The 12,829-nt window shown below is 40.8% G+C and overlaps 1 protein-coding gene across 1 annotated transcript in view; it reads left to right on the top strand.

Annotated features, from left to right (window-relative positions):
* The window catches only part of MMS22L (MMS22 like, DNA repair protein), a 103,001-nt gene that overhangs the window by 14,655 nt on the left and 75,517 nt on the right, over nucleotides 1–12,829 (top strand). Inside the window, exons 9-10 of the mRNA XM_075498413.1 lie at nucleotides 3,635–3,748; nucleotides 6,081–6,260. Of these exons, the coding sequence (XP_075354528.1) occupies nucleotides 3,635–3,748; nucleotides 6,081–6,260 (294 nt within the window). The remainder of the gene's footprint in view (nucleotides 1–3,634; nucleotides 3,749–6,080; nucleotides 6,261–12,829) is intronic.

The following is a 12,829-nucleotide window of genomic DNA, read 5'->3' as shown; positions in this document are numbered from 1 at the left end:
ATCTTTTCAAACTCTCTCAACAGGAACAAAAAGAGAATAACTGTAATCCTGGCAGTAAGCTAACTGGACACTTACAGAATGTCATATTACAGTTTATTGTTGCACTGCTCCTATTTCCGCAACCTCATCTTTCTGTTACAGCGCTTTTACATTTGTCAAGGGAAAACTTGTCCTTCTCTTTTCTTGTTCTTTCCTTCTATAGCTGCAGTGTTTTTCTCACTTGTTTTGAGCACTCCAAAGCTAGAAAGTCATAATAGCTCCATATAGCAGCTAGTAAAAGAGCTGCGTAATCTTCTTTGACTGTGTTATTGTGAAACCTGCTTTGTCCGGGCATGTGTGATCCATGAGTGCTGGACTGAACTCTGAGAATAAGTAGCAGTGACCACTGTATAGTTTGTGTTTTCCTAGTACAAAGACATGAAAAATGGAGTCCCGCTTCTTTCATATTACTGTTTGGGGGGGGAATGGCTGTACTAGCATTTGATAACTGTTCTTTTAAACTGTCTTTCTGTAGAGAACTCTGTTACCTTTTAAAATCAGTTTTGATCTATTAAATGATCAGATAATACTGCAACCTCCTCCCCCATCAAAAGGTAAATAGATGAGAGTAATTTTTTTAAAGGAAGATTCAAATAGTATCTGTTGACCATTGTGCTTGATGGTAGGCTTTGAAATGTCAGATGTTAAAATGACAGATTCATCCTGCTTCCACAGAGCCACATTACAAAGAGAGAAGATTGTTTTGCCACTGCTTTTTCTTCCGCTCTCCCTAGGCTTGGGCCACACAGCTTGAACTAGTTCTATTTGAGATTAATTTCTGAAGCGGAGCTTGCACTTGAGCTGGATAACGTCTCTTCAGCTGGTGCCTCCTCTAGTATGCATTCGTTGCTATAATCCAGTAATGGAAATAATGTCCCTCAAAATTGTTGAAAACAGAACTGATACCCATAATAGATGACACTGTCAGCTCATCACTAAAACATGTCATTAAGCCTTGGCTGAGAATATTCAGAAGTGCAGCTCTTAACATTTGTGGGGATCCTTGGAAGGAGGGACATAAACTCTAATCCTCCAGACTCATATTTTCAGATCTGTTTCTTGGGCAGCTCTGGTATCAAGATGCTTGACTTGGATCATGTACTGAGGCCATTGTGCTCTGAGATACATTTGGCAGAGAAATATATATCCTTGGGTATCTTCTTTCTGTTTTCAGTAGCGCATCTCTGGCACCAGAGCTCTATTGTCCCAACAGTACCACAATTTGAGGTTATAACCATACTTACCAAGATACTGAACTCAGGATGTTGCAAGAGGAAATCCAGCCTGAACCTCTGAAGAAAACAATGTCTCCGTTATCCTTAGTCTAACCAGTATCTGTATGGTGTCTTGCTTTGATACTACTAGCCAAACTCTATCCTGGATGGATACTGCACATCTCCTGCAGAAGAGATCCTGCTATCTTGTAGAAGAGCACAGTAGTAGATGCAAGTAGTAGATGAAGAAACCTAGTTGCTGCAACAGCTGGTACTCCATGTAAAAGGCCTGAAACTTTCACTTGTAAGATAGTTTGTGTACCTAATAATTCCATAAAAACCTCCAGTGTTATAGTGCATCTGTAATAAGTAGACTGCTTCTTTCTGAGGGATCTGTTTTGCTCTTTGGTGATGAGTCATAACCAGAGTATTTTTGAGGTGCTTCAGTTTCGGGAAGTTAGAAGTTTGGGAAGTTAAATAATGAATTTTTCAATAGACTTTAGTGGTCACACTGATGTTTATTCTCAAGATAATATTTACATAAGATTAATTCAGGTTGTTGAGAGATTCCCATAACATCTTTAACTAAAAGCGTGAGGAGGCATAGGTACATGAAAAAGTCTAAACAGCATATGTGGAATGTGAATAATAGAATTATTTTACATAATTCAGTCTTGACCTCATGATGTTCTTAAGTTGATTGTCAGGGTCCACCCTGGCAATTTCATAGAGTAAGCAAGGTTCTTTATATATAGAGAAAAACAAATTATGTGTCACACTTAAATACATATAAATTCATATTTATAATTAAGTGTTCAGTATTTAAACCTGATTTGGAGCTGTATGAAAACAGTAGTTGCAAACGTATTATTCTAAAGATGGATGATAAATAAAAAGTCTGTATCCTTATAGAATATTATACAGATTTGAAACTATTGGTGATGTACTTGTTCTTCTAATTGTGAGAGTGTGGGTTTTAGTCATTCACTCCCACTTCTGTAATGTCTGTTTCACACAGCTACTGCTGTCACTGGCATTGTGTATTTTGATTTAGTTTTTAATTTACACAATTAGGTTTCCAAATTCAGAAATGATTTTAAGTACCAGTGTGATTCGAGAACAGTTGTGCATGAATGGATCAGGAAGAGCAGGAGGACATAAAAATTCAGGATTCATCTCATCAGATCTAGGTGTCTAGGAGTTAGTTGGCTAAACTAGTCACCCTAGGTTCTTTTTATTGTCAGGGAAGAATAGCAACAGTTCTTTCTCCTGCAGTGAGTTAGATGAATTAGTCTCTCTAGGTGCCCATTCCCCTCTGTTTGCTTTAAAGGGGTGTAGGTTGATTATTCAAACTTGGACTACTCATTGTTTAGGGATAAATTGAGTATGAGCTGCTTTGTCTTGCCCCTTTTCTTTCTACATTTCTGCCATTGTGTCCTTGCTGAAGGTAAAATGTGCTGAATTATGCTATTTAAGCAAAGTTTTTCTCACTATTTTTACCACCTCTGAATACAGTTCAGTGGATTCATAGGTCCTAAGACAGAGTAAGTAAAGTTTTCTCTATACTCTGATTATTTCAAATACAGTGCTGGTAGGTCTTAAAAACATTAAAGCGTACAGAGAATTTTTATGTATTTAGCACTTCCTTTTGCTGTTTTGCTTATTTTGTTTCACAATTCAGGGAATGTAAAACTGAAGGATGAATCACAAGAAGACTACTTTGCATTTGAAATGCATCAGTCTGAGTGAATTTTGTTAAATATGGAATAGTAATCAAATAACGTACATGACTTGAAATATGCTGTTTTCTGCATATTAAAAGAATGCCTTGCAGTAAATTTACCGAAAAGCAGATTTTGTGAAATGTTGTGGGAACATTAACATCCTCATGCCAACAAAAACATATTCTACTAGCATTATGCCTAGTCATTAGGGATTTTTCAGTTAAAAATAACAACAGTAATAGCTATTAAATCATTTGAAATCTTTTTCTTATCTTCCCAAGAACATCAAGAAAATCTAATCAATCATTTTCTCTTTTCCCTACTGTCAGACAATGAATCAGTATTTATTGCAATTCCTTTTCATTTAAGCCTCAGAATCCCATTTTCATTTGATTAAATAAAGTTTGAAAGTGGCTCAGAAGAAACTAAGAAATAGCACAACCTGTAACTTATGTAGAATTAGGAAACAGTCTTTGTTGTATGAGAGATATATTTTGGATGTTAATGAAATAATGCGCTTTCCAATATGTAATTGTAGCTATATTATTTAACTGCAAAAAAACCCAAACAACCAAAACCAGAGGAAATATTGGTACATAAAATGCAATTTCAAAAGTAACACTTCTCTGAATAATTGTATTGCATGTTCTCTTTCAGGTGAGACCTTCTGAGGCTCTTGCTACTCACCATTATCCCTGTACCTGCATTAAAGAATTATGGATTCTACTTATTCAGCTGCTGGACCACAGAAGTAAAGGGTCTCACACAGAGGTAATGGAAGAATACTGTTACATATGCATGCATGTTACATATGCAATACAGTCACCAAATGCTCCCAGATTGCCATGAATGCGCCAGTTCACATATCTGATGATAGAACTGAACTTCATGTTTGCTTTAGGAGGACTGCATGCTAACTGTGATGCTTTAGGCCGCCATCTTGAATGCGCATCAAGTCCTGACTCTAGGTTTGCAGTGTACTGTTTGGTTATGACCTAGGGCACTGATAAGGAGTGCTCCTTGTGCTAAGCAAAGCGAAGGAACTGACTGTGAAAGTAGTATGGTAGAACAAAAGAAAACAAACCATCTTTACCCATTTTTTATTTGCAATTTATGTGTTATGTCATGCCATGATTCATCTCCAGGCATTAGAAACACAGGTACAGTCAGACCAATGATCCATCTAGCCCATGTTTCTGTCTTTGATACCCATACCTTAACTATTTATACAAGAACAACCTGTTTTTTCTCTTTGAATCTTCTTGTTGCTGACTTCTTTTGATGCCATCTTATACTTTTATTGGAACAGCCAATCACTACCTGTTCTCCTTCCTTATACCAATATGACTTTATATGCCTCTTCAGGTTTTTTTCTGGTATCTCCTACCTTCTGCCTTTTCTAGGCTGAAGAGTCTTACTGTATTCAGTCATTCTTTTTACAGGCACCATTCTCTACCTGTGGTCATCTTTGTCACCCTTCTCTGAACCTTTTTCCATACTACTACATCCTATTTCGAATGGCAGAGTACCAGGATTGCATGCAGTGTTCCAAATATGGGTTAGGTGTGTGATTTTATACATTGCATAATGATGTTTTCTATTCTGTTCTTTTCCTTTGCTAATATTTTCTAGTGTTTTGATTTTTCTTTCTTGACTGCTGGTTAGAATTGAGCTGATGTTTCTCTGAATGAATATTAAGAAGTGTCAAAATGCTTTGAAAGTTTTCTGAAATAATCTTTATAAAAACCAAAGCTGCCATCTGTGCAATGAGTACTGTTCACTTAGTATAGAATGAAGTACTTCACAGTAGAGTGTTTGTACTGATAGCTATTTATTCCTTAATGACAACAGACGTAAAGGTGGACAACACAAATGAAACTTTGTTAGTGTTAAGTGTTTGCACTAGCACTTTGAAGCATAAGTTAGGATCAGGACCCAGCTAAGGTGTGTGAAGTACAGGTGCAAAGAAGTTCCAGAGAGTTTCTGTATAATTAGGGAAGATAGGCACAGGATGTAAGAAGTAATATTGTGGTATAGACGGGGATCTGAGCCAAAGAGAATTAATCGTTTTGTCAGTGCTGGTGGTGTCTCACAAACAGAGTTCGTTACCTGGTGTGCGACACCCAATATGCACACAGAGCCGAGATACCAGTTTATTTCAAGTTTTGTGCAAGACCGGGTGCTAGGTGATAGCTCCACAAAGCTAGCCCCCTGCTCTTTCATACAGGTACAGTATTTACACAGTCTAGTTATACATATGCATAAGTAATTATGTAAAGCAGTTTTCTGTTGGTTACATTTTCTTGTCTTATTCTTAAAGCTACAGTATTACTTTCATATTCTGTGCATGCCCAAAGGTGAGGTGTCTCTGCTTGGGCTGGGCTCTCCAGCTCAAGGGGTGTGACTTTTAGTATTATAATGAGGACAGTTCACCTGAGAATGCTTCTTATCACACTTCTACTAGTAGCTTCAGTTTGTTCCCAAAACATCTTAATTAGCTTACATACTTCTCCAGGATGTGTTTCACTTCCTAAGGACAATAGTTTTAACTAGACATTCCACATTCCGGTCTGAATGCCTTCTACCAGCTCCTGATTGACTACACTAGAACAGACTTGGAACAAAACAGGGAATCTGAATCTCAGTTTGCTGTCTTTCAGACTCATTCTCTACCATCTACTACTATATTCCTCTTGGTTAGGCTAGTCTGGCACTAAGTTTTTAAAAAACCTGTTATAAAAAGTCTTCATTAAAGAACTCTAATCTCTCTCATGTGAGTGTTGGTGCACCATCCCGTCTGCACATCGTCATTCCATCAGCTTGTAATTTTGCCTGTGAAGTACCACACCATGTTGTTCCTTGTGACCAAAGCTTGTCCTTTCACATTGCTTTCTACTGGCATTTGAGAGAGGACATTCTAAAGTAGTTCCAGGTTTTCTCTGGTAATACCGAACACTGCTTTTTGTTATTTTCTTTAAATGTCTGTCATCTTGCTTGTTCACTGTAAAAACAAATTAATCAATAGGACAGTATTGTTGAGAAAATTGTTAACATAGGCTTTGTTATTCAACACAGTTCAAATTTACTTTTGCATTTTCTACAGTGTTTCTGGAGCTTGGTGAACAAAACTCTAAAGAATATCTTTGAAAGGCCAAGTAGTTCTGAAAGGATGTCTGGTTTTGAAACAATTCAGTGTAAAGACCCATTGAGTTTTAGCTGGTGGATTATTACTCATCTGGCGTCACTCTACCAGTTTGACCGTAATGGAAATCTAGATGAAAAGGTGGGTATGCTTTTTTCTAAATACATAAAAGTTGTTATAATTTATTTAGGTCTCTAACTTTGGTTATTTTGTTGACAGAAAACAATTCATGTTGTAATACAGGAATTTTCACACTCCTTAAAAAAAGGTCCTTTAAGGTCGGTGGTGTTAAGGTGTGCTTTGTACAAGTCAGTAAACATTGCAGGAGTCCCTGACATATTCATGTTATATACCAGATATTCAGTAGATTACTGTATTAAGGAAACTTGAAATATCCCAAGTAGTTAGTAGCACATATAGTTAATGATGTAGCATATGTTTTAAGACTGTCTGCCTGCAGCATAAATGCTTCACTGGGTTTGTTGTTTTAGGAACTGAACACATTAGATTGTACCGTATGAAGTGTAAACCTCAAACATTGACTGTGTAATTGTTAATGCCACTCTTTTTTTTTTTTTTTTTTTTTTTTTTTTTTTTTTTTTTTTTAAAAAGTGGTAGCTCTGCTCTGGATAAATTCCAGTCTGTCTAATTGTATTCCCTTTGCATCACAGCAATGGCATGATGAGTTGCATGTATATTTGTGTATACAGCTTAATTTTCTGTGTTGGTGTGATACCAACAGACACTAACTGTTGAATTCAAGCTTCTGTTTAGGAACTTCTGCAGTAAGTTGCAAGACATTTGCTTTGAGAAGATGGCCTTAGATTTTTCTACTGGCTAGAGCAGGCTAGTCCCGGATTAATCAGGTTCTTGTCTGTGAATCTCATTGTGAGGGACTTGACATTACCGTGCATTCTGTAAGGGGCCTAGATGAGTCCTGCACATGCCATTCTTACACCTATAAGATGTATGTAGGGCCATACTTGGTACTGACGCATCAAATCCCTTCATGGAGCTCACTGCAGTTTTCTGCAGTTCTGGGGTCATGTAAACCCTGACCTTTCTTTTAGCCTCTTACTCTGAGATTCATCCTGCCTAGTTTTAAGTTTCTAATCATTAATTGGGAAGGAAATAGGCACTTGCTGAGGCAATCCATTTTGAGAGGTATGAAAGCTGCCAGTTTTTCTTAATTGACTATAGAGGGATCTGACTAGAAGCTAAAGTTGATAGCTGAAGACCCAGAAATCTAGTTTTTTGTGGGGTTTTATTGTATGTCTATTTGTTTGTTTTTGTCCGATAGCGGTTTTGGCACTAGGGAGAATCAGGTCATGCCATCTTCTGTCATCTGTCCTTCTGTTCTTTTATCTTTTACCTCACTGTAGTTGTGTTTGGGTAGGGGTGGGGTTTTTTTTTTTTGTTCTGGTTTGGTTTTTTTTTTTTTACATTTCAGCTGGATTGCTTATCTTCCCTAGTTTGCCAAGCATCAGCTATATATTGCTTCTTCCACAAATTGGTCTTAATTTCCCTTTCTCGTCAAGTCTTTTATTATTTGTAATTTCATAGTGTGTATTAAAATTGGAAAGATCATACCCTTTTTCTGTTAAAATCTTTACCTTGTTTTCCTGTCCTGACTTAGGACGAAAGGTTAAAACCTTGAAACATGTTTGTGAACTGCAGATCTGTAAAGAGGGAAGAGTCACAGAATCACAGAATCGTATAGGTTGGAAAAGACCTTTAAGATCATCGAGTCCAACCGTAACCTAACACTACCAAGACCACCACTATACCATGTCCCTAAGCACCTCATCCAAACATCTTTTAAATACCTCCAGGGATGGCAACTCAACCACTTCCCTGGGCAGCCTGTTCCAATGCTTGATAACCCTTTCAGTGAAGTAAAATTTCCTAATATCCAGTCTAAACCTCCCCTGGTGCAACTTGAGGCCATTTCCTCTCGTCCTATGGCTTGTTACTTGGGAGAAGAGACTGACATCCCCCTCGCTACAACCTCCTTTCAGGTAGTTGCAGAGAGCGATAAGGTCTCCCCTCAGCCTCCTCTTCTCCAGGCTAAACAACCCCAGTTGCCTCAGCCGCTCCTCATAAGACTTCTGCTCCAGACCCTTCACCAGCTTCATTGCCCTTCTCTGGACACGGTCCAGCACCTCAATGTCCCTCTTGTAGTGGGGGGCCCAAAACTGAACACAGTATTTGAGGTGCGGCCTCACCAGTGCTGAGTACAGGGGCACAATCACTTCCCTACTCCTGCTGGCCACACTATTTTTGATACAAGCCAGGATGCCATTGGCCTTCTTGGCCACCTGGGCACACTGCTGGCTCATGTTCAGCTGGCTGTCAACCAACACCCCCAGGTCCTTTTCTGCCTGGCAGCTTTCCAGCCACTCTTCCCCAAGCCTGTAGCGTTGCATGGGGTTGCTGTGGCCCAAGTGCAGGACCTTGCACTTGGCCTTGTTAAACCTCATACAGTTGACCTCAGCCCATCGATCCAGCCTGTCCAGGTCCCTCTGCAGAGCCTGCCTACCCTCAAGCAGATCAACACTCCCGCACAACTTGGTGTCATCTGCAAACTTACTGAGGGTGCACTCGATCCCTTCATCCAGATCATTGATAAAGATATTAAACAGAACTGGCCCCAGCACAGAGCCCTGGGGAACACCACTTGTGACTGGCCGCCAACTGGAGTAAACTCCATTCACCACCACTCTTTGGGCCTGGCTATCCAGCCAGTTCTTAACCCAGCGAAGAGTACACCCGTCCAAGCCATGAGCAGCCAGTTTCTCCAGGAGAATGCTGTAGGAAACAGTGTCAAAGGCTTTACTGAAGTCTAGATAGACAACATCCACAGCCTTTCCCTCGTCTATTAGGCGGGTCACCTTGTCATAGAAGGAGATCAGGCTGGTCAAGCAGGACCTGCCTTTCCTGAACCCATGCTGGCTGGGCTTGATCCCTTGGTTATTCTCTACATGCCGTGTGATAGCACTCAGGATGATCTGCTCCATCAGCTTCCCCGGCACCGAGGTCAGGCTGACAGGCCTGTAGTTCCCCGGGTCCTCCTTCCCTTCTTGAAGATGGGCGTCACATTAGCTAATCTCCAGTCAGCAGGGACCTCCCCAGTTAGCCAGGACTGCTGGTAAATGATGGAAAGGGGCTTGGTGAGCACATCTGCCAGTTCCTTCAGTACTCTCAGGTGGATCTCATCAGGCCCCATAGACTAGTGAGTGTCTAAGTGGTGCAGCAGGTCACTCACCATTTCCCCCTGGATTACTGGGGCTCCATTCTGGTCCCCGTCCCTATCTTCCAACTCCAGGGGCTGGGTACCCAGAGAACAGTTGGCCCTGCTATTAAAGACTGAGGCAAAGAAGGCATTAAGTACCTCAGCCTTTTCCTCATCCTTGGTCACTGTGTTCCCTCCCCCGTCTACTAGGGGCTGGAGATTCTCCTTAGCTCTCCTTTTGCTGCTAATGTATTTGAAGAAGTGTTTTTTGTTGTCTTTTACAGCAGCAGCCAGACTGAGCTCTAGCTCAGCTTTGGCCCTTCTAATTTTCTCCCTGCACAGCCTTGCTACACCTTTGTAGTCCTCCTGAGTTGCCCGCCCCTTCTTCCAGAGGTCATAGACTCTCCTCTTTTTCCTGAGTTTGAGCCAGAGCTCTCTAGTCAGCCAGGCTGGTCTTCTTCCCCGCCGGCTCGTCTTTCAGCACCTGGGGACAGCCCGCTCTTGTGCCTTTAGGACTTCCTCCTTAAAGAATGTCCAGCCTTCCTGGACTCCTTTGCCCATTAGGGCTGCCTCCCAGGGGACTCTCTCAACCAGTCTCCTAAACAGGCCAAAGTCCGCCCTCCGGAAGTCTAAGGTGGCAGTTTTGCTGACCCCCCTCGCCGCTTCTCCACGTATCAAAAACTCTATCATTTTGTGATCACTCTGCCCAAGACGGCCTCCAACCATCACATCACCCACAAGTCCTTCTCTGTTGGTGAACAAGAGGTCCAGCGGGGCACCTTCCCTAGTTGGCTCACTCACCAGCTGCGTCAGGAAGTTATCTGCCACACGCTCCAGGAATCTCCTGGACTGTTTCCTCTCTGCTGAATTGTATTTCCAGCAGACATCCGGCAGGTTGAAGTCCCCCACAAGAACAAGGGCTAGCGATCGTGAGGCTTCTCCCAGCTGCTTATAGAATAGTTTGTCAGTCTCCTCATCCTGGTTGCGGGGTCTGTAACAGACTCCCACCACAATATCTGCCTTGTTGGCCTTCCCCCTGATTCTTACCCATAGACACTCCACCCTATCGTCACCATCATCGAGCTCTAAACTATCCAGACACTCCCTGATGTATAGGGCTACCCCACCACCTCTCCTGCCTCGCCTATCCCTCCTGAAGAGTTTATAGTCATCCATCGCTGCACTCCAGTTGTGCGAGTCATCCCACCATGTTTCCGTGATGGCCACCATATCATAGTTTTCCTGATGTACAGTGGCTTCCAACTCCTCCTGCTCATTGCCCATGCTGCGTGCATTGGTGTAGAGGCACTTCAGCTGGGCTGTCGTCCGTGTCTCCTTCATAGAAGAACACCCCTTGTGTGCTTTGAGGCGTTTCACTGGCGTTTCCCTCTTGGCTCCTACTGTCTCGGTATCCCCTAGCTCAACTCTGTTTGACTTCGGCTGTGCCCCAGCGTACCCTGCACATCTCAGAGACACATCTCAGCGTACCCCGCACATCTCGGAGTCTGATCACATCTGTTGATCAATTTGTTTTGATAACTTAAAATCCCCCCCTTCATCTTTAAATCTTTAAAAGCATTAGTATATAAACAGAGAAGGAATGAAGAATGTTGAACTTCTGTGAATGCTTTTAATCATAAGTAAAATTAGACTTTCTAATAAAAGAAAGAATTCCTTTCATTGATTTTTATCTTGCAAATTCCCTGATTTGTCAAAAAAAAAAAAAAAAAGAGATAGGGAAGGTGTGGTAACTCAGTGCTTGAATACTTAGTTAAAAAACTCATGACCGTTTCTAGTGACTAGAGAACTTGATGAATGTGGGACAGTGATCCTTCTGCTGCTTGTGGGCTGACAGATCCTTTAGGATCCCGTGGCAGGCTGCTCATTATCATGTGGTTCAGTCTTTTCTAATAATTCCATGGCAAAATGAAGCAACTTCTTTCACATTGATACAGTGTAAAATTGCAGACCATGTCTGATTGTTACACTGAAGGTTGTCTCAAGCTTGCCTTGCTTTTGCCCCGTTACTACGGTAGTGGGGGAGGACCACAGTCCATAGTGTATTTCAGAGGGACATTGGGAAGATAGAATTACTACACTCCCTGCTTATTAGAGGAACTTAAATGGAGAGAAAAGGTTATTCCCAGGTTGAATACAGAAACCAGTGTGAAACAGACATTTATCCTGGGTTTCTTGTATTTTATGCCCTAATCAAAATGCAGTGATACTGTTTACTTAGATCATTGGATTTTTTCCCTGTGTCTTATACTGATACATACTATGTATTTAGCCTCGTGAGAGATTATTTTTTGCCCTAGGCACTATATTATTTAAATAAGCAAAACAGATATAGAATGGAAAAAAGGTTTCCAGTTGTTCTTATTTTAAAGTAGGAATCTGAGATGCAGTGACAGGAAATGACTTGCCCAAGATTAAATCATATTTTTTCCTTAGAGCCCACCTGGGAGAAGAGAATTTCCAAGTCTCGATTTGTAAATCATGAGACCATCCTACGCATGCTCCTCTTGATGTTTCCAGTAGTTTTTATGTCCAAACTGTTAGCTGTGCTTTGTATTTGTGTGAGTGTGGCTGTGAGTTTGTCCAGCAATCCCTGTTCTCTTAAGTGCCATGGGTGCTTACAAAAAAATCTATCAGTAACAACAGTGCCTCTTCACACACCACAAGAATGTAATCTGTCATAGATAGTTGATGGTAACCACTTATTTAGGTCCATCGTCCCTGTCCCCCCCCACCCCTGAACTACAGCCTCAAACATTCTTTGAACATTATGAGATAAAATAGTCCGTGATATAAATTTGTGAAGTCAGTGGAATTACATCAGGGCTTAATGTAGTCCTGTTTTGTTGGTTAAACATCTGATGCGATAGCTTCATGACACATGCTTTCTTTTAATTAACTGTGATCAGAGGTGGGAGGGTGATGTGTCATAATGATGGTTATTCATGTGCTCTGTAGCAAAAATTGCCTCTAAGCCTATGTCATCTGTGGAAGATTTTCAATTTTTTAATGTGGTCTGCATGGCCTTGAGGTTATTATGAAAGCTTTTAAAATTCTAAATAGGTTTCAGACTTGCTTTTTATTTTTTCCACTAGCTCATATAACGTAATTTCAAATATGCAATGATTCATATATATTGAATATATATTTCATACATCTGAGACCTTTTTTTTAAGCTAGAAAATTTTGGCCAGGTTTCTTAGAGACTCTGTTCTGAGGGATGTATAGTCTCTTCCCATACCCCCAATGCAGGTCCCACTTCACTCTTCTGAAAAGCAGGGTTTGTACATTTAAAAACCAAATGGGACCTGATGAGAAAATTTGCTACTTCTGAACATTGCAGGGGTCAGTTTCAATGTACTGTGGGCTAGGGAAATACAGGCAGAATTACTTGGGGCTAAGAATTCTCGCCTTTGAATAGAATAATCTGAAATGACTACGTGGCAAGATATGCAAACAT

This window comes from Mycteria americana, chromosome 3 (assembly GCF_035582795.1).
Source record: "Mycteria americana isolate JAX WOST 10 ecotype Jacksonville Zoo and Gardens chromosome 3, USCA_MyAme_1.0, whole genome shotgun sequence".
In the NCBI taxonomy this organism is placed as follows: domain Eukaryota; kingdom Metazoa; phylum Chordata; class Aves; order Ciconiiformes; family Ciconiidae; genus Mycteria; species Mycteria americana.
Note: the sequence above shows the minus strand (reverse complement) of the source record. Positions and strands in the feature narration are given on the sequence as shown.